Source organism: Martes martes (assembly GCF_963455335.1).
Source record: "Martes martes genome assembly, chromosome: 1".
Lineage (NCBI taxonomy): Eukaryota > Metazoa > Chordata > Mammalia > Carnivora > Mustelidae > Martes > Martes martes.
In genome coordinates, this window is record NC_137888.1 from 145,243,931 (window position 1) to 145,267,069 (window position 23,139).

General features: G+C 42.6%; 1 protein-coding gene across 1 annotated transcript in view; it reads right to left on the reverse strand.

Moving 5' to 3' along the window:
• Window positions 1-22,813, reverse strand: part of OSBPL10 (oxysterol binding protein like 10) — a 197,791-nt gene extending 174,978 nt beyond the window's left edge. The window contains exons 1-2 of the mRNA XM_080828905.1: window positions 22,772-22,813; window positions 19,366-19,445 (exon numbers count right to left, since the gene is read on the reverse strand). Of these exons, the coding sequence (XP_080685031.1) occupies window positions 19,366-19,445; window positions 22,772-22,787 (96 nt within the window). The 5' untranslated portion in view covers window positions 22,788-22,813. The remainder of the gene's footprint in view (window positions 1-19,365; window positions 19,446-22,771) is intronic.
• Between the last annotated feature and the right edge of the window lie 326 nt (window positions 22,814-23,139).

Sequence of the window (23,139 nt, forward strand, 5' to 3'; positions counted from 1 at the left end):
AAGAAAAAAAGAATAGAAATGTAGGTACAAGAAAAGCAGCAAGATCGAGGCTAATTGGTAGAACCATCAGAACACTCCAGTGTCCTGACTTTCAGTCTTGACTTTTCAGCACCATACCCACTACTGTGGTGTTGTCTGCATATTATTTGTGATAACAAGTAAAAGCACGGACAGCGTGGTAATGGGAGATGGGCTCAAAAGCCAGCAAATCAAAGCCATCAGAGGAGGTCTAAGTGGTAGGAAACAACTCATAAGAGAAGTGATGGGGGATTTTTTTTTTTTTTTTTTTTTTTAAATTTCAAAAGTCAACCAACTCTTGCAGGTTCTTTTGTATTTCAAAGACCAGACTCTAAAGAGACATCTGCTCAAGCTCGGCCAGTCTAGACTATGCATCCCACTAGGGGAAAGAATATTTATGGCCACGACGCACACAGAAATCCTGGATGCCCTGGGAGCCTATGTCTACACGGTCTGAAGAGAGAAGGACTTCTTTCTTCCTCAAGGAGACATGAAGAAGAGCTGAGAATAAATGCACCCCTTCACTCCCACCCCCAGTTCCCAGGACCCCATTTACCTGAACCGACCAGGGGTGAGGGAGCTGGCCAGACCCTCTGTCGGCATCCCACAGTGGCAGAAGGCAGGAGGAGGCATTGCTCCGGATCCTCACAGCGCCCGAGTGGCTGCAGCCCATAAGGAGGGCTGGAGGGCACCCTCGGCCGGGGCGCGGCCAGTCCTGCCCCGCGCCAGCACAGCTCACACGGGCTGTCAGGCTTCAGCCTCAAGCGAACATTCTCTCGGGTGTCTTCTCCACTCTGTCAGCGCAGCACAGAGCAGGAGTGTAAATAAAACTTCAGAAACACGGGATTCGCCGCTTCAGCAGTAACACATGCCTGTAGGGCCACCCAGCTCTTCTCAGATTTGTGCAGAATCCTGGCAAAGGGAATACAAGGCTGCAAAGCTTGGGGTCCCCTTCATTCCACGGCCAGGCTTGCAGACCTCCTGAGCTGGGCCACCAGAACATTCTCAGCTTTGCTGCTAAAAATCTCACTGGGGAAGTTGCCCAGGAGTCTCAGAGATGTGATGGATGGGTTGTCTCTCACCTGGCAAGAGAGCAGGGCCTTTCCTAAGAGCAAAAGCTCCACTGCGAAACAACCCCACCATCCCTGCTTCTCCCTGCATGCTGAATCACAACTTAGTAGCTGAGGTCCGCAAGAGCATCATAGGAAGAGCCAAGCACACAGCCATGGCTTCAAGTCTCAGTTCCGTTGTGTTCTGGCCATGGAGCCAGTTTCCTCATCCACAAAAGGGAGAGAAGACCTGCCTAACAGGATTACTATAAGATCTACAGGAAGTGACCGTTCTCAAGGAGGGGTGATTCTGCACACCCCACGGGAAGCATTTGGCAAATTCTGGAGACTTTTTTGGTTGTCGCAATGGATGGTGGGGCGGTGCTACTATCCTCAAGTGGGTCCAAGCCAGGGATGCTGAACATCCTGCAGTGCTCAGAACAGCTCCTCCTAACAAGGAACTACCTTGCCAACAATGCCAAGGTTGAGAAACTGTAGGGTAAGGTGACAGGTGTGGAAGGAACATATGAACTACAGCGTACCATTTACAGCAAGAGAGAAAAACGTGTTTTTGTGGCATTTGAACTATTCCCACGGGACAAAAGTAGTTTCCTGTTTGCTTTTTTTTTTTTTACATCACTACATGAGTATACCTGGGAACTTCGAGCTTCTGTGCTAGGAGCTAGAAAAAAGAGCGCACCAAGGAGAGTATATTACATAGGCTATAAATGCATACTGTCTGGTACACAAGAGCTTTTGAATCCAAAGAGGTACACAGATCTGGCAAGTAGCAGGACTTAAGGAGGACCAAAAGAAGAGGTCAAGGAAATAAGGCACCTAGTAGATGACTATAAAGTAGCTATCCTAAAGACAGGTATCATGCATCAGCAACCTTTCCAGCTGCTGACCCCACCAAGGAGGATCCAGGGAGAATGAAGATCCTGAAGGCAGTGCCAACCTACTAATGGAACTCAGGGTTTCAGTGACAATGTCCCTGGAACTTAACCCCAGCAGGGCTTCTTGATAATCTGTCTCAGCTGTCAAGAGTAGGTATCAAGCAGTCTGTGGAGGGCTGTATCATCAGCAAAAAGCAGAAGAGGATGAGGGTAAAGTCTGTAGTAGAGAAACAGAATCACTAAATTTGTAGCAAGAGAGGGTGGGGATGTTGATGCCTAGCACACCCCCAAACATTGCAAGTCAGGGTTAGACAGCCAGCTTGGGAACACAGCTCAGGGGGATGGGTAGGCAGGCACAAGGGTAGGTAGAGGGGCAAGTAGGGTGGATAGATGGGATACTTTATGCAGCCCAGAATTGTTCCTACTGACATCAACCCTAAAACACTCAACGAACCCCAATCACTTTCATTTTCTAGGTAACCTAGTAAAGATCTATTACTAAAAAAATCTTTCTTCCCCTCTTGAGCTGAAAAGTATCATTTGATGTCTTGCACATTTCAGAAAGTGCCCCATATGCTGTTCTGAGGTACTGGAGACAAAGTCTGCTCACTCCGCCTGCAAGGCCCCTGCGTCGGGTCGCAGACATGGATGGCAGCCCACTCTGACTGCAGAGTCTCAGTGACCTGGGTTCAAAATTGAGCCCCTTACCAGGTATGTGACATATAACCTCTTAGGCTTTTATTATCCTCACTTTCTCTTAGAAAACTAGGATGTGGCTTGTTAAGAATCTTGTTAAAATTAAATGCAGTGATGTCTATTAAAGTACTTACCACTGTGCCTAGCATTTTGACTTATTTTGGTAGCATTGGCATAATTTTATATATTGCATTTATATAAAATATAAATAAATAAAATACGGTCATCCATAACCTTCTTTCATGATAAGTGAATTCTATCTCAATAAAGTTTTTTTTTTTTTTTTAAAGGTAAATACCCAAGACAGCATATCAAGCTATAGAGGTTGCCCAACCATAAAGGCCAAACTTCAACCCAGTGCTATTTATCACTGGCTTGCCACAACCTTCCTTTCCAAATCGGTCTTCCGTGACATGTCATCCTCCCTACTCTCCAAGGTCTAATATTCCAGCCTGACTATAATGACCCTACAAGGATTCCTTTACCTAAATTCTCTTTAATGCTTAGAAAACCACAGAGTTCTTTGGTGGTTAATCTCAACTAGAGAATAGCAAATGAATAATCACTTTCCTTAAAATTCATACTAATGGGTAAATGACTTCTAGAAAGTTTCTCCAATTATTAACATTTTACACCGTTTGTCATTTGTTCCCTCTCTTCTCTCCCTTCCCCCTCTATACACACACGTAAATATAATTATATATATAAATACATATATAAAACTTTTTCTGGAATAAAAGATTTAAAGTTAATCTCCCCCCCCCAAAAAAAACTTCTTCCTAAACCACATGAGGGTAAGTTACATACATCATGGCCTTTTTATCCTTAAGTATTAACTACTTCAGTATGTCTTTTCTAAAGACAAAGATATTTTCTTACATAATCATAATAGAGTTATCAACTACCTTTATCGAATCCACTGACGTTCTAGTTTTGTCAATACAAAAATCAGATCCAGTTCAGGGTCCCACTGCATCTGGCTGTCCTGTCTCCAGCCTCACTTAATCTGGAAGATTTTCATAGTGCTCTTGGCCTTTTAGGATATTGCCATTTTTAAGAATGCAGTATACCTGGGGTAGATTTTTGAGTATAAATAGCTTAAAATCCTATTTTCTAGTGTCTGACCTTGCTTTATTTTTCTTCTTGGAACCTAGCAATGGACACACAGTACATATCTGTTTGTTGACAGCCTTCCCCGCGAAAGTGTTAAATTCCATGTGGCCACTCTCCATGGCCCACTACCACACCCTCATGGTAATGAAGCATTCAGTATTTGCTGAATACTCCTTCCAAAATGACCTCCTTCTAAGCCTCTCTCCCAGTGTCAGCAGAAGAGGGATCCACCCCGCTCTCAACAGCTGACCCCAGCCGTATGCCCGGATCCCCTGTTCCTTGATGCGCCCCTTCTAACCTGTCTACAATGAAGTTCAGGGCGGGCATATCCTCAGACGAAGAGCTGTCTCTCTTGCCTTGAATTAAAACTTCCCACAGAAGCCTATCTACATAAAATCATCCACCAATATTCTAGGCAGAAAACAGCAACTAAATTATTTATTCTGGAACAAAGCCCTATTTAAGTACAGATAAACAGTGGAATTAGTTCAACTGAATCAAAACAGCATCTTTTTTTTTTTTTTTTTAAATCTGAAGGTCCCCTTGACCTAAGATCATCGGCAGCACTAATACTTTCCTTTTGGGCAAGGCAGGCAGTCTAATTTTAAAATTATGCTTGAGAAGGTACACAAAATTGTTACACTTTATTAAGACAATAAAAAAATCCCCAAACTTTATCGTTTTAATAAAAGCTGTTCTTAAATTGTGTTTTATTTACTTAATTTGATGGTGTGTTTAGGAGGGTGATGTTTTACACTTAGTTTTAAGTACCCAAAAGGTAATTATCTGTGAAAAACTCTAGAAGAAAAATGGCTCCGAGCTTAATATAACACAAAAGTAAAATTGCCCAACAGCAGAAAACGGGAAGATCGAGCCAAGGGAAGAGTAAATCCTCAGATGAGCTTGTCCAACTTTATTTACTGAGAGTTTATCAAGCTTAAACCCAATGTATTCTATTCCCCTGAAGACTTGCTACTTAGGAAAACAGATACTAGCCCCAAGACACCTTGCTTTTCAACTTGGGGCACTTTATACATCAAGGTCTCAATGGGAGATGCAATTCATCTTGCTTTTAACCCAGCAATTTGGGGCAAGTTAATAAAATATTTCTAAAATATTAAATCAGGCTAGTCTATTATACCTGCAGGAGTTTTTTGAGACCCCTGTGAGGTTTTTGGTTTTTTTTTAAGAGTTTATTGGGGGGAGAGAGAGAGAGTGTGTGAGCATGGGCACATGAGCAGGGGGAGGGGCAGGGGCAGAGGCAGAAGCAGACTCCCCACTGAGCAGGGAGCCCCATGCGGGGCTCGATCCCAGAACTCTGGGATCATGACCTGAGCCAAAGGCAGATGCTTAACCATCTGAGCCACTCAGGCGCCCCAAGATCCCTGTGATTTCTAAAAACGTTTTCAGGTAGGGAGCCTTAAGGGGTTCCATGACCATTAGCATCTACCTCACTGTCATCTGTAAACAGAGAAGCTCCGTTCCCAGGACAAGAGCTAACTCTACTCGTCAGCCAACTGCCCCAACACTGAGGTGACTCCATGTTCATCACTAAATTCTGTTTAATCCAAATAAAAGGGGAGAAAGGAACACTTGCCCCAAAGAGCATTAAAGTTTAAACACTTCAACCCGTATCAAGTAAAATCAATTCCGAGTAACAAGAATAGAAGCCTAATCTGAATTGGCAGGAATTTGGAATTATTGAATATCTTCAAGGACTTTGGTTTTAAGACTTTCAAGTGAGGGATATAATGAGAAGCAGGTTTATCAGTGACTGCCCTATGAAGAGCTTCTTCCTGAAGATAAAAGGACCAACTTGACAGGGGCCTGAGACAGTACAGCACTTAGCAAAATAGCCTTGGCTCCACTTAAACATTTTTGTAAATTTACATTTTAACCATTTGAACAACTACATCAATTATATATGTAATTAAGTCAATATACAATGTGAAAATTTCCAATAGTATCAAAAGGATAAACCTAAATCTCTAATTTCTTTCAACCCTGAATCCCCAGTCCCACCTCACCTGGGGCAAACACTGTTACTATCTTGCTTGTCCTTCCAAATACTGAGAGTGTGAGTATGTGTATATGAGAGAGAGCTCAAGCATACATGTAGATCTGTTTTTTTTGTTTGTTTGTTTGAGTGGTTCATTGGTTCCACAATTATACACTTTCCCCAACCACCCTTTTTATTTTTAGGTTTCATCAATTTTAACATTTAGTTGTTGAAATGGTTTCAAAGTTTTCTCTTCTGATTATTTTTGTAACTCATTTATCAAAAATACCCCATTTCACAAGCTGTGCATTTCCAGTTTTGGTCACTCTGGTACTAGCCATTCCCCAGGGTGATCACTTTATGAGGCCCAACTTGGCAGGGTTCTCCCCCAAACCCCCCAACCTAACACCTCTTAGGGAAACTAACACAGCATCTGGCACTATGGTACACATGCAACAGATGTGATCTCATTTAATCCTACCCACAACCCACAATTCCATCTTCCTACCAACGATTATTGGCTCCGTTCATATATGGGGCACGGAGAGAGCCTTGACCCCAGTGGTACTACAGGGCTAGTTTTGAACCCAATATGGTCCACCCCACAGCCTCACAGAAAGTGAGATCAGAGCCCCTCACCACACAGTATCAACAAAGCCAAACTGGCTAAGTCTGGATTCTACCAGAGCTTTCTGATGCATAAGGAATATGATCATTTGAGCATCTAGCAAACCTTTGCAGGGGAGAGTTATAATTTGTTTTTAGGGGAGGGTCTTAGCTACTCCCCCATGTCCATCTTCAGGTGCAACCTAGCTCAAAAAGGGTTACCGGTCAGAGATATAGCAGAGTTGGATGAGTTCATGTTAAAGAAAGAACTGATATTTGTGACATGCTTAATGTCATTTAACTCTAAAGACTATGCTGTGTGGTTGATGCCATTATTTTAACCAATTTATAGACATGGAAACTGAGGCTAAGAGATATTAGGTTACTTGAGACTATAAGATTAGTTAATCGCTTGTAAATATCCTGGATAGCCAAAAACAAGTCCTTTGAATCCAGTTCCTTACTCCATCCACAATACCAGACTCCACTTGTTCTAAAAGTCTGTAGTTATGTCAAGAAAGAGGAGAAAAGTGAAGACAAGCCATAGAATGGGAGAAAATACATGAAAACCCTGTATCTGATAAGGGTCTGGTGTCCAGAACATACAAAGAATGTTGGGGCATCTGGATGGCTCAGTCAGTTAATTGATTTCAGTTCAGGTCATGATCTTAGGGTCATGGGATCGAGCCCAACGCTGGGCTCCATGCTCAGAAGGGAGTCTGCTTGAGATTCTCTCTCCCTTTCTCTCTCTGCCCTCCCCCCCAATTCGTACGCACTCTCTCTCGTTGTCAAATAAATTTTTAAAAAAGCTGTTAACACCTCAGCAATTAAAAAGTAAAAAAAAAAAATGACAAAGGATTTAAGTGGACATTTCTCCAAAGATGATATATAAATGGCCAAGAAGTACATGAAGAGATGTTCAACATCATTAGTCATTCAGGAAAACGCAAATCAAAATCACAGTGAGGGACGCCTGAGTGGCTCAGTGGGTTAAGCCACTGCCTTCGGCTCAGGTCACTGTCCTAGGGTCTTGGGATCGAATCCCACGTCAGGCTCCTTGCTTAGTGGGGAGCCTGCTTCTCTCTGTGCCTGTCTGCCACTCTGCCCTCTGCCTGCTTGTGTGTGCTCTGACAAATGAAAAAATAAAATCTTAAAAAAAAAAAAATCAGTGAGATATGACTTCATACCCACCAGCATGGCCATCACAGAAAAGACAGACAATATTATATTATTGACAAGAATGCAGTAAAATCAGAATCTTCATACACTGCCAGTAGAAATGGAAAATGGTAGAACTGCTTTGGAAAACAGTTTGGCTCATCTCAAAAAGTTAAATGGAGTTACCCTATGACCTAGCAGTTGTTTTTAGCATATACCCAAAGGAACGGAGAACAGATATTCACACAAAAACTTGTACACAAGTGTTATAGTAACATTTTTCATAAGTCAAAAAGTGAAAGCAAGCCAGATATCAATTAATAAATGAATGGACTGAAAAATCCATATAATGGAATCCATATAATGGACTATTATTCGGTCATAAAAAAGGAATAGTGAATTGATTGGCACTACAACATGAAGGAACATTGAAAACACTTTGCGGAGTGAAATAAGCCAGACACAGAAGGCCATAGTATAGGATTCCATTTACATGGAATGTCCAGAATAGGCAAATTCTTGGAGACAGTGGCTAGTGGTTTGCCAGGGGCTGGGGAGAGAGGGTGGTAGGTGGGCAATGAGGAATGACTGCTAATGGAAACGGGCTTTCTTTTGGGGGTGATAAAATATTCTGGAACGAATTAGCAGTGATGGTTACACAACTTTATAAATACACTAAAAACCACTGAATTGTACACTTTAAAGAAGGTAATTTATTGGCATGTGAATTGGATCTCAAATTTTTTGAAAAAAAAAAAAAAAAAAAAGGCAATCATCTGCTAGCTGTGTGAACTTGGGCAGGTATACTATTTACCTTCCCTATGCCTTAGTGTCCTTGCCTATAAAATGTAGTAATAGTAGTAGCTACCTCATAGGAATGTTGTAAGAAATACATAAAATAATCCAAGAAGGGGTGCCTGGGTGGCTCAATCAGTTGAGCATCTGACTCTTGATTTTGGCTCAGGTCATGATCTCAGGGTCATGGGATTGAGCCGTCCATCAGGCTCTGCGCTCAACAGGGAGTCTGCTTGAGATTCTTTCTCCCTCTCCATACCCCCTCACTAATAAATAAATCTCAAAATAAAAAAAAAAGTGATAATCCAAGAAAAGTTATTCCCACAGTACTTTCTGCACAAAAATGTGTGAAAGAATTAAGATACACTTAGCTTGAATGTTATGCTAGGTTGATTTTCAACTGCCAGACACTAATAGCTTTCTTACATTAAAAAATCCTCAAACATCTGATCTAAAATACAGTATTTTAGGAAACTATGACAATTTGGATATCATTTTTTAAGGAACCCAAATCCAACCCTACACCACCACCACTACTAACACTGTCCCTAATGGAGTGAGGGAGGAGGAAGTAGGGTTGACATTTAAAATACACAAAGTGGGAGCGCCTGGGTGGCTCAGTTGGTTAAGCATCTGCCTTCCGCTCAGTTCATAATCTCCAGGTCCTGGGGTCCAGCCCCATGTCAGGCTCCCAGTTCAGCAGGGAGTCTGCTTCTCCCTCTACCTCAAGTGAATAAATTTAAAAAAAAAAATGTAAGAAATAAAAGTAAATAAAATGTATGAAGTGTTTGACCACCACCTTCACATCAGGTAAGATACAGCTAAGACTTCCCTACAGTCTGGGATCTTAAAGACACACCGTCAATCCTGAGGATGCGTGCACACACTCACTCACATACACACACCCTTGTGAGAAGGGATGTGCTTACAAGTGAGTACTGGTATAAACTGGAACACAGAAGAGAGAAGATCCACTCTGACCACGAAGGTCAGGAAGGCATCCCAGAAGCATATCAGCCTTGAAGACCACATGGGTATTTGTCACATGAAGAATGGAGAAGAGGACCCATCCCAGCAGAGGAAACCACATGAACAAAGGCAAGGAAGTGTGATGATACACAATGTGCTGGGGACCTGCTTGTCTAGAACACTGAGCTCATGAGGTAGAGCGAAAGATACAGCACCTGACATGCAGTGGACATCCAATGGCAAAGTAAAGTTCGGGACCTTGTCTCAGGGAGTAGGCTGCTATTGAAGGTTGCTGGAACCAGGAGGTGGCATCGTCAGCAACCTTCCCTCCCTTCTATGCTCCTCACAAAAGCTCATACTAGAGGTTCTTAAACAACTGCAGTGGGGGGAGCACATAGAGAATCTGCCCTCAAGAGAACCCAAGATCCTGCCTTCGCACCAGGAAGATGGATGTTCCTGATGCAAAGACAACGTAACTGGAGAAGTGAGTGATCAAGATGTTTGATGTCAAGGGCATGGAGGAGACCAGAACTCCTGAGAGGAAGCACAAGCAGGGAAGGACAGAGGCTTGGGGGATCGGGGGAGACACCACTCATACTTTTTAGATAAAAAAAATAAAAGTCCATGGGAGGGAGACAAACCATAAAAGACTCAATCTCAAAAAACAGACTGAGGGTTGCTGGGGGAGAGGGTGGTGGGGGAAATGGACATTGGGGAGGGTATGTGCTATGATGAGTGCTATGAAATGTGTAAACCTGGCGATTAACAGACCTGTACCCCTGGGGATAAAAATACATTATGTTTATTAAAAAAAAAAAAAAAGCGGAATCCACTTTCAAATAAAAAAATCATCCCCAGGAGATATAACATCCCAAAAAATAAAAAAATAAAAAATAAAAAAAGTCCATAGCACAAGAGACTAAGCTAGATACTGATAAGTTCCCTCCTCAGGAAACCATCAGAACTTCCTGTGATGATGGAAATGTTCTCTATCTGTGCTGTCCAATATGGCAGCCATCAGCCAGATGTGACCATTGAGCTAAGTTCAACTAAGGAACTCAACTCTGAAAATCTAATTTCGGTTACAGTTGACCCTTGAACAACATGGGTTTGAAATGTGCAGGGGTCCACTTACACGTAGATCTTTCTCAATACGGTGCAGTGCTATATTATCTCATCCTTATGATTTTAACATTTTCTTTTCTCTAGCTTACTTTACGGTGAGAATACAGTCTATTACACAAATAACATGAAAATGTGTTAGTCAATAGTTTACCTTATAGATAACGCTTGTCAACAGGCTATCAGTAAAGTTTTGGGAGAGTCAGAAGTTGTAAGTGTATTTTTTGACTATGGGGAAGGAGGGCTGGATAGCACCCCAACCCCTGCATTGTTCAAGGGTCAACTGTAATTTAAATTTAAAAACCCTCATGTGGCCAGAGGCCTCCATATTAAGACAGCAGTTTTAGAACCTACCTTTTGTCCTTATTTCTTACCTCTATTGTTTGTTAGACAAGTGGAACAAAGGGAGATTGGAATCTCTTCCCACTTTCTAATCAATCTATTACTTCCAAGTTATTGCAAATTGTTCTCAGAGGCCCCAAACCAATGTCATTTGTCAGACTATACCCCAAGATTCTCAGCATTTTATCAGTGAGTTACCAGCAGTGCCTTCTCTGAGTGACTAAAATTGGCTATTGTTTTGAGGACAAACAACCCATATGACCTCATTATTTGAATATTTGGATAGCATTTTTGCTGAAATAGTGAGAGGAGGTGGGGCCAGGATGCTGGACTCGATGGCATCTGAGGTCCCTTGTGGCTGCATGGGGTCAGATTCTACAGCTGTCTCTGGGTTCATCTCGGCAAGCAGGTGCTTCCTGTTATGATACATCCCTAACCAAGACATGAAAGCACCTCGCCCAAGCCCTCTGGCCCACACCCCAGCATGGCAGAGAGTCAGGGAAGTTATAGGCTTCTGCCTTCGGAAACCTAGAGTGCAGGGAGAAACCATTACACGGTGGCTCCAAATCTTCTCCCTCTTCACATTGGCCCGCAGATTTAACATTCAGTTAGAACTCCCCTCCCACACCTCCCCTCAACAGACAAGCCTTCTGATTCCCCAGAAGTAGTCCACACATCCCCCATGCCACCCCAGGGTAGGTCTCCGAACATCCCCAATGCAGGGTTCTCTGTACCTGGCAACCTGCTAGAGGGGCAGAGTCACCAGCAGGGCCTCTTGACCCAAAGCACACTGCCCTTGGGACAGAAGGCACCCACGGACCACGGTCTTACCAGCCCAGCACCAGCCTCTCTGCCAGGCCAGCCCATCACTCTCTCGTCTCCTTTCTCATTGTCCGGAGTCCCATCAAACCCAACTGAACCTCTAGATCACTGGGGAGTCATGGCAAAAGCAGAGGTAGGGAGTCAGGAACTATATCACAGGGGACCGGTGTCCACCATCCGGGGAAGCTGTAACTTGTGCAAAAACATGGGCAGGTCCTTCCTTACTCGGCATTACCTTCAGAAGAGCTGGCCCACCTACTCTTGGGGATGTCCACCTCCCAGACACCACAGAGGAGGCTGATCTCTAATACCACAAGTTAGTACGCCAACTACCATTTTAGGAGATAGCAAAAACAAACAAACAAAACAACCTGTAACCAGGCCACTTCCAGCATGAATATTTGTATATATACTCCTTGAAACTCAGCCGCTTTTGCTGCTCATCCAAGACCTCCTAAGACTAATAATGAATTTAAAATCCCATATTAGTCAATCATATTCCTCTATGACCAAATATGCATAAAAGACCGTACCCTGAAATGTGTATTTTAATTTAGAATTACCTCCCAAGGACCAGGAGTCCTAACCACACACCAATCTGATCTGACCACAGTGTCTTCAAATGCTCTCCACAGACAAATTCCCTGGGACTTACTGACTTCCTCAGTGAACGTGGACACATGATAAAGGGGAGGATTCAGAAGGAGTGGGATCTCTGGACCCCAAAGAAGTAAATACAAGGATGAAGTCAGGCCTGAGGCCCGGACCCAGAGAAAGGATTTCAAATACAATGACTAGTGTTAAGTATTTCAAAAGTATCCAATTTCAACATTTTCTTACCTAACGTCCCCATAGATTAAAAAAAAAAACATTTTCCATGTTGTTGGATGGGTAAATACACCAATGGAGATGGACCTTCAGTTCCTCAACTTCCCCTCTGGAATGGAACAAGAGCAGAACAAGGAACAAGGGGGTGAGAAGTGACCAAGACAGAAGGGCACGTTGCTCACCGGAAGTAAAACACAACGTAGATCCCAGAAATGCTCTAAGAAACAGCAAAACACTCACACAGTTCTTTTAAAGATAAAACAACCCCAACAGAGAGAATAGCCCTGTTGCCAAAGCCTGGCCCCACAAGTCCACCCTCACGGGGAAGGTAGGCTACCCACAAAAACAAATTTGTGTGATTTCTATGCATGTGAAGAGATAGAAGGAGGAACCTCCAAATGCAGTCATGTGACTTCCATTTGTCCACACAGAAGTGTGGACAAGGATGTCCACCAAAATGGTATCATCAGAGATTAGGTCTGGACTGGGACTGGGAGCCATTTTTTCCCTTTCTTTAGATTTTCCTATCTTCTGAACGCTTTCTATTGAGTATAGGTAATATTCATAATTTTTTTAAATGATGCTACTTACATTATGGCGGGGGGAACCTCACAATTGTCAGCAGTGAATTCATAACAAGAGTATGTTTGTGGTAGGGATGGGGCACAGTCCGAGAGAGGCCCGCTGAGCCAGAAAGAGGAAGCTGTAAGCTCCATTAAGCTTTTAAACGACCACGGTGTCTCTCACCATAGTGTACTCGCTGGAAAAGTGATAAATTGCTACCACATGTCACACATTATCCTTTAGGATTGAAAGTCAGGGGAGAAAGTACTAATGCTCAATTATCAGAGCAGACTCATGAGCTCACTTACAACACAAGTCACCCCTGCCAATCTCAAGTGAATCCACCCTTCCATGTCTAGATAAGGAAAAAAAATTTAAGATTTTATTTACTTGTTTGAGAGGGAGAGCACAAGCAGGGAGAGGAGCAGAGGCAGAGTGGGAGAAGCAGGCTGAGACGTGGGGCTCAATGCCAGGACTCTGGGATCATGACCTGAGCCAAAGGCAGACTCTTAACCGACTGAGCCACCCAGGAGCCCCAAGATGAGGGAAAATTTTTTTAAAAATAAAAAATAAAAATATTGAAAACAACAGTTTCCATCAAGCTTAATCTTCAAAAACTTCTCTTACTCAGTCACAATAAAAGCCGATGAAACTACAATTTTCAAAATCCGAATGTCCTTAAGTGCTTTCTAATCAGCTTGGCTCCTGTCCCCACTAGCCTACTTTTCCCCACAGGTCAAAGTCCCTTGAAAACAGCATTATTTGTGTCTCAGCTCCCTACGCCCATACATGGACTTCCACAGATTTTGAATGACCCTGAGTTCTCGGATATGGCTATTTGCAAATCACAGGGCCTATCTGAAAACAGACACATAACCACAAAGGGATGAAAAAGCATGCTTGTTCTCCTTGAGGGTTTTGTCCAAGAACTAAGGGCAACTGAGATGCTGGCCTTCCAGGCAGCAGGCTTACTAAACATCAGCACTAGTTACTGAGCCCCTAACTCCATGGAGGGCTTCCTATGGGCAACTGGCTTTCACCTGCTTTCCCTTTCTTGTGCCTTAAGACCACCTCAGGAGACAGGCGTTACCATTTCAAAGATGAGGGCAGAGGACCAGAAAGAGGAAAAGTGACCTGAGCAGGTTTGCTCCATACATCCTCAGCAGAGCAAGGATTTTAATGTAGGACCTCTCACTGTGCACTCCACAGTATTTCTTCTAAACCAGAATTCCTGAGCTGAGACATGCACGTACTCCACCAGAAGACACTTTTCATTCAAGGCTCGTGGGGACTTGCCAAAAGTACTTAACATTATGAGATGACATCACAAAAAGATCAGTGCAAAAGGCCAATGTTACTTTGGAGCCAACTCCCTGAAGAATTCAGGGATCAGAGTCTACTTAAAGGACTGGAGAAGGGTTCCGGTGAGTACATAAAAATTACAGGTGTCCTATTCCGAGCTGTTCCTCCACCCCCCCGAAGTATGAAATATAGAGTTCATGGCAGTAGAATACCATCCGGAACCTTCTCATGGCTCAAGCCAGGAAACCAGAGAAGGGATGATGGAGAACTCTGGCTCTCATCTCCATCCACTCACTTAATGGCTACGCGACATTGAGCCTACCACTGACGTGCCGTTGGCCTCAGCTTTCTGTCAACATGGGGACAATACCACCTACCTCACGGGACATCTGTGAAGTATAGCATGATCCCGAGAGATGGTCACTCACACGGAAGGTATTAAACGTCATTACTTCTGTCAATAGGCAGTTCCTTTCCCATGCTCAGTGCTTATCATAGTCCCCAGAACACCATAGTGCCCCCACCTTAGGGGTTTTGAAACACGACCTACTGAATGAAAACTAGACACTCACTCTCACATTCAATCATTCAAAGTCACACACCAGTAAATTCTCAAGAGGACAGTTCCCGACAGCTCTCTCTTAACCCTTTTCCAATCAGGGCTTTACGCTGCCTGAATTTTTATACTGAATTAAAAATAAGAGGTTTTGTTTCGTTTTTTTGTGTGTGTTCTCAGAGAAAGTCAGTGTTCTAATCTTTCTAGCAGACTCACCTCACATTCGTGCAGGTGCACCTTGATCAACAACTAGAGGCCGCAGGATGAACCCAGGTGATGTCATGAAAAGGGGATTATCAGTCTTTGGCAGTTTCTGTCCATCTAGAAGCACCAACTGTCCAAAAAGGGGCTCCGTCACCCACGGAAGGTAACACAGCAGCCCTGGCTGACATGTGTGAGGTAAGAGCAGGAAATCAGAGACCTGATCTCAAGCCTTGGCTCCACCACCCTCCCAGCTGGAGCTTCCCTACCATATGGAAACCATAGGGCTTGACTAGAGAGCCAGAAGCTTAGGTTTCAAAAACCAGTACTTTTTTTTTTTTTTTTTTTTTTAATCTGGGAATGGATCTAGAAATCTTTTTAACCTGAGAATTTTAGGAATTAATTTAGGGGTTAGTAATCCCTTTTGATTTTTGAAAAAAGATATTAAGAACAAAAAGTACCAGTCACTAAAGTAGCTAAAATTTAAAAAGAATCAACTACTGATACACCAGCACAGGTGAAATTCAGAAGCATTACGCCAAGTGAAAGAAGTCTGATGTGAAAGTTTATATAATTCAGTTCATAGAACATTCTAGAAAAAAGCAAAACTACACACAAAAAAAATGGAGGGGATCCACCACAACAGAGTAGAGAGGGAACTTTGGGGGGTGAAAGAATGATATTTGTGGTGAAGGTTACATGACTGCATGCATCCATCAAAAACGTCACACTTAAAAGGAATGAATTTTACTTTATGTAAATTATACCTCAATAAACCATGAGTCCATAAAACTCTATCTTCTACAATAAAAATATTTTAACCCTTAAAAAGCAAAGCAATATAATTTCTGAGTAAAGAGCCATCCTTTATATTGACTAAAGCTGACTTCAGGCACACTTAGGGAAGGTTTTTCTCATTTCACTTCGAGACTGGGGAAAACCTCCTCAGGTACTGACTGGGACAGGTCTGGGTTTCAGAACTGGTGGACAGGTCCTCCATGAAGCCTTCTGCAGGTTCGATGAATATGGTTCTCCTGCAGTTCTCACCAAGGGGAGTCAGAATGATAGCACCATTCCATCTGCCTCATACTTGCTGCAGGGAACACTTGATTTTAAATTAAAAAAAGTTTCTAAAAGACAAACTTCCAAGCAATCGCAGGGAGGCGATTCCCTATAATCTGCCAGAGAGGGAAGGAGGAAGAACAGAGTAAAGAGAAGTTTCCAGATGTATTCCTAATAACCTTGATGCAAAGTAAATACCCATCCTACAGTTAAATGGACATTGAGTTTCTAGTAATGTTAAGCCCAACTTCATTTTCAAGACTAGCTTTTGCCTAAGCAGACCTGGACTTCATAATGCCTCTGCTGAACAACCAGGTCTGTTCACAATGTAAAAATTATGATTCCCTAGGGGATCACGAGAGCTCTGCTATAAATGAGCGATGGTTAGCAATTTCACTTCCAGTCTCAAATAAGAAATCCTACAGGCCCTGCCATCTAAATTATTATTTATTTGGGTTCTGCACTAACAGGTTAATCTGTATTCTCGAAACTACCCAGAGAACACATCAGTAAATCAAATTTCTCTTCAGAGAATCTTTAAATTCCCTTCCTATCTCTTACTACCATGAAGAGGTCTTTACCTTTCCTGGTCTCCAGGGATTCATTAAAACATCAGTGCACTTCGAGCTGGTTTCCCGACCTCGATTCTTACACCCAAAATAAATTCAGGATGAACCAATGATTGAAACACGATAATTAAACTACAAATTCACTGGAGGAAAACATCAAAGAATGTTTTCATCATTTTAGAACAAAGAAGCCTTTACTAAGCATGAGATACTACCAAATGCCAAAAATGAAAATATTCATAAATTTGACTGCAAAAATTAACTATCCTACATAGCAAAAAATGTACCCCAAGTCAAAATACAGGTCAAAAATACAGTCAAAATACAGACAAAAAAGATTTATAATACAAATGACAGGCAAAGGACAAATAATGCTCAGTTCACATATAGTTAAGTGCAAATCAAGGAGAAAAAAAGAATTCAATAGAAAAAGGGATGAAGGATAAAAATGGACAGATCACATCAAAGAAATACATGTGGTGATCACTATTTGAAAATGTACTCAGCCCCAGTCATTTTAGAAGTGATGGGATTAATTTTTAATTAATTAATTTAATTAATTCATTTTTTTTTAGCCACAAGACTATTAAAAACAGAATATTAGAAGAGCCACCGTTAGAGGGGGAAATGCATCTTTACACACAAAACTGGTAGCACTACAACATAGGACAACCTTTTTAGAAGACAATTTAGCAATGTCTAGGAAAACCGCGTAGACACAGTCTACAACCCAGCAATTCCACTGAATGTAGTTTCCTGTGTATACCTAGAGGCACAAAAAGATATATATACGAAGATGTTTGTTATAGCATTATGTCTAACAACCTAAATGTCCATCAGTAGAGGATTTCAACAAAGCAGACATCCATTCCTTAGAACACCATCCATCCATCCTAAGAAGACTAGAGTAGAGGGGCGCCTGGGTGGCTCAGTGGGTTAAAGCCTCTGCCTTCGGCTCAGGTCATGATCCCAGGGTCCTGGGATCGAGCCCCACATCAGGCTCTCTGCTCAGCAGGGAACCTGCTTCCCCCTCTCTCTCTGCCTGCCTCTCTGCCTACTTGTGATCTCTATTTGTCAAATAAGTAAATAAATAAATCTTTTTTAAAAAATCTTAAAAAAAAAAAAAAAGACTACAGTAGATCCCAGATACCTAATAAGATCTCCAAAATACCTTTAAAAAAGGTGGGAGGGACTTATATGCATGATACAGTCCCATCCATGTAAAAACCACAAATACGGATAAGACATATATCTAACACACGCCTAAATCTACTTGAATGATGTGCAAGAACTATTAAGTGTAATTATCTCTAATGAGCATACGAGGCAATAGAGGGGGATCTGTCCTTTTTATTTCATGCCCTTCTGTTGAGTTTTTTAAGATTTTATTTATTTATTTGAGAGAGACAGTGAAAGCCCAAGCCGGCAGAGAGGCTGAGGGAAAGAGAAGCAGGCTCCCCGGTGAGCAGGGAGCCCAACGTAGGGCTTGGTCCCAGAACCCTGAGATCATGACATGAGCTGAAGGCACACGCTCAACCAACTGAGCCACCCAGGTGCCCCTGTTCTGTTCTACAAAAAAAGAAAAAGATACACATAAAAAGTAAAAAAAAATCTAACTGCCCTAAGAGTTTATAAAATACTGATGAAATGTCCAGAACTCCTATCATAATTCCTAGAAAATAAAGCAAGCCAGAGAGAAAAAAGCTTTAGAAATAGGGCCCTACCTATGGTAACCCAGTTTTTGCATGGGGATGTCAAGAAGGGTGAGAGTGAAACAGCAGTAAGCAAGTCAAGGAAAAGGAGGTCTCTTAAAAGAAGGAAAATTAACAGTGAGCAAAATCATTATGAAGAAATCAGTTCAGGTTGTACTTGGAGGCAGAACAGGGAGGTGTATGTAAGAAAGACATTTCCCATGGCCTTGGGCAAGACAGCAGACTGGCTACAGGATTAAAATCACCAGAAGTTTCATGTGTGGGTCTTTCTTTTGGATGCACAGAATGTGGAAAAACACTGTAATCAGGTACCGTGCCTAAATTGGAATTAATGATATAAAAGGGGTAGTCCTTTGGGTGTTGAGGTCAACAAATATTTATTGCCCCAATAAATTTATTTTGCAATTATTTCCTATATTCTAATGTTAGGAAATTCTCCAAATCATCCATGAAAATGCCTACCTCCTGTCTCCCGCATATCTGATCTAAGACCTCCTACTGAATCCCGAATTCACACTGGGATGCCAAATTACCCAAGAATGTTCCTATACTTGGAACGCTAAAGCTCCTTGCAGGATACTTCGTCAGTGTGGGGTCTCAGTTTTATTTAAGGATCACTGACAACAACGAGTCTCCATGAACAGGAAATCGGACTCTCCTGCCGCCACAGCAAAATCATGCACTCGGGCTTCTCAACAGACATTAACCGCTGCTGAAACTGACAAGGCGCAAAGCAACAGAACAGTCTTCCCGGAAGCAGTTCCAGTGAGGTGCCCGCAGGCTTCTTCCTCCTACCTACAAGCTAATCCTACTACTCTCCTCTTGGTTTTAGATTTAAATGCAGCAGGACAATATGAATTCCAGTCCAGCAGGTAACTTCAAAAATAGCATGAGAAACAGTTTCCCCAAAGAAACAGGTTAATTGGGCTAAAGGGCAGCTAATCCAAATTACTCCAATGCTTCCTTGCTCCCGGGTGATTACTTACCTTAGAACTCGTTTCCATGTGGTATTTGGCACAAGCTCGAAGCTGAGTCACCCAAAACTGTTTCTCCTTTGCATCGGCAGCTAAAATAGAGAAGAAACGGCTTGTAGAGATTGTTCCGAAACGTATCCAACCTACTTCTACACCCACCTAAGCAGGTGGGGGTGCCCAGGGAGTGAGGTGGAGAGAACAAAGGGAGGAACAAAGGCAGATCACAATATTCTCAAGCAGCCTGTGCCTACACCAAAACAAACACACAGCAAACAAACAGACCAGAAAAAAAATTACACTTAATATCAACAGAAAATTCCCTCTTAAACCACATTACAAACGTACTCCAAAATGTCTATAAACAATTTTGTCATTTTTTTAACCTCCTCTGAAAAAAGTCATTTCTCTCTTTTTTTTTTTTTTAAAGATTTTATTCATTTAACAGAGACAGAATGAGAGCACAAGCTGGGAGACAAAGGGAGAGGGAGAAGCAGGCTCCCCACTGAGCAGGGAGCCTCGATGCAAGGCTCCATCCCAGAACCCTGAGATCACGACCTAAGCCAAAGATGCTGCTTAACCAACTGAGCCACTCAGGTGCCTGCTCATTTCTACTTATTTAAAGAGGCAGCAGAGGGGCACCTGAGTGGAGCAGGACATTGACATCGAGCCCCATGTGGGGCCCTGTGCTCAGCAGGAAGGCTGCTAGAGTCTCTCTCCCTTTCCATCTCCATCTACCCCCTTCCCTGCACTCTCTCTCTCATCAATAAAAATAAAAAGCAGAGAAGGGAAGACGTGATTATTTTTAAGTGCCTCTATATGTGTGACAAATATGAGGCTCAGAGGATAGTTTTTCAGAGCCTTTGGGCATTTCCAGAGTTGTACTGTGGACTTACCAGGATCTACAAAATAAGCATTCAATTGAATTATTTTCATATGTGTCCTCAATGACTCATGTTATGATTGGACAGAACAACATTCCAAACGCTGCTTTAGAGGTCCTCAAATTTCCCCCAAAGAGACATTAAAATACAGGCCAAGTGTATGGTCATTATCTTCCATCTACACTCCCACGTCTCAAATAGATCACATCATTTTCTTAAACTCTTATGCACACATAACAGGTTCTAATAAAATCTAAGTCATCAATTTCACTGCATAACTAACTGCATAAATAGTTTAATATAACATTAACTGCATGAATGTTGACTAGGCAGGAAACAAAGATTCCCTTGGAAGTTATAATTGTTCACAAAAATGGGCCTCGGAGTCATTTGTCAGTACAACTCAACTTCAGCTTGAACTTTCGGGTGAACAAATCTGGAGGGGTAGACCAGCGTTAAGACCAGGTGAACTTGACTTCCAAAGGACTCTGCAGAAACTAGAGCCTTTTTCCTTTAGGAAAGGTGAAGAACTGCCAGTTCGTGGCACCAAAAACACTCTCAGAAGCCGTGCAACTACTGACATCAAGACTCATTCAACTCTACATGTAGGTAAGATGTGCTTGAGTAAACCAGCACCCAGATCCTCTGGGGATGAGCCAAGGACCAGCCATATATCCGCCGAAATTTATCCCACCTTTTCTGCAGTTGCTAACTTTAAGCTAAATTTAGCCCTTGGGATACTGTCACACAGATAAATTTTTGTATTTGCTATTAAAGCTACCCTTAAAAAAAATAATAAAAAAATAAAAAGCACCAACCAACCAACCCCTGGGGTTTAATAATCCTGAGAATAGTATCAACTCTTAAAAGGCAAAATGAGATGGCTCAATTGTCCTATTCGTTGGATTTTTTTTTCATTTGTGTGGGTTTGTGTCATTTTATAAACCACAGGCGGGGGTGGGGGGAGGGAAGTGCCATTAAGTTTTTCACCTGCTTTCGTTTCTGCTCTAACAATTTATTAAGCAATAAACAACAAAACGAAAGCAAAGACCATATAAATCTAGCCAGCTGGAACACACACTGCGTGAATCTCCAAAGAGAACATGAATCTTCCCACGTTTCCAGAAACTGAAAAACTTTTTTCAACTGTAGGCATTTTTTTTTTAAGATTTTATTTATTTATTTGAGTGAGTGAGAGAGAGAGAGAGATTGAGAGCATGAGAGGAGAGAGGTCAGCGGGAGAAGCAGATTCCCCGCAGAGCAGGGAGCCTGATGTGGGACTCGATCCTGGGACTCCAGGACCATGACCCGAGCTGAAGACAGTTGCTTAACCAACTGAGCCACACAGACGCCCCAGCTGTAGGCATTTTTATTTCATAGGTTCCTGGATTGTTTTATAGATTCTGAAATATGACTTGTGTATAGATAAAGAAACATTAGCTTATTCCATCTCTTGGCAGTAAAGCTTGGAGATGGAACCATGAAAACTGGACTCAGGCAAGGAGGCTGGGCCCTGGGTCTGGCTTTGCAGAAGCCAACCTATAGTCATCAGTTCCTTGGGGTTAAGGAGAGAAAGAGCCTGTTCTTTGTACTGAGCCCCTACCTGGACAAAGAAAGATATAAGAAGGTAAGATTCTCAACCAACTCCCAACACTTAATACATACAAGTTCTTCCCTTCCTCAGACCTTAATAACACTGACTCAGTCTGTGTGTGTGTGTATGTGTGTCTACACATGCATGTGCAAGCACACGCCCACATGGGCATTTGGATTTTTGTTTTTGTTATTTCATTAGAAGAAAACTGACAATTTTCCTGGCAATGCAACTATAATGGAAAGATAGAAGAATGAGCTAGCCATCCAATTATACTGCTACCATCAGGCCTGGCATTGCTAAAAACCTGTATGATGGATATGCCTTGGGGGTAGCAGGACCGACAGTTACGGCTCAATGGGGAGCTTCCTACAGGCTTCAGTTTTCAAGAAGCGGAGAGAAGGGGAAAAAGCAAGACAAAAAATTAACACCACCCCAGGCAGATGGCTTCCTCACCAGACTCTAACACCATACCAGAATAAATACAACGTAAGTGACAGGGCCCTTTGCTAAGAGATGGTTCTAGAGGAATTCGGGGCGGGGAGGGGTGCCTTGACCCTTGAAAGACTTGTTTTGTCCTCACAGCATAGCCCCACAGGGGACTGTAGTGAAGATTCATACTGTAAAGTCCAAGAAAATACACACTGAGCTAACAGGAAAAATCTGAAATCCGAGAGCTGAGGTGGCTTTAGTGTCACTCCCCTTTCATCTGTCCTTAATTCTGCAGTTATTCAAGAAAGGCAATTCCTAATGTCAGCTCCATCTCCCCACCCCAGGCATTAAGAGAGGCAGTGTCTGTCACCAGAGTTCTTGAATACAGCAAACTGTTAAAGGTAATTAAAACACACACACACACACACACACACACACACGAGAGCCATCCCCATGATAACTAGGCGTGCAGCCCCTGAGACCCGCATGAAGAGTTAGCAGGAGAACATACCTCTCAGTTTATACATCTCTCCATTAGCGGAGTACACCACCAGCATGTGGGGGGCTTCGTCACTCAGGGACACTATGGCTCCAGACAGAGACAGGGCTCCCCGAGGCTTCTGGTGTTTGCTTTGCTCGTTCACAAAATACTGCAGGATGCCAGCCTCAAAATCCAGCACAAAGTACCTGCGCAGAGAAACCACAGTGATCACTTTTCCTTCTCCAGCCCACTCATCATGGCAAAGGAGGAAAGCGATCCTTAAATCAACGCCAAGGCTCTCAACTCAAGAAGGTGGAAACCAAAAGTTCCTCCCGGGCGCCCCAGAGAAGTCAGCCCATGAGCACAGAGAGAGTCCTGGGTTCTTAGGTCAGAATGGT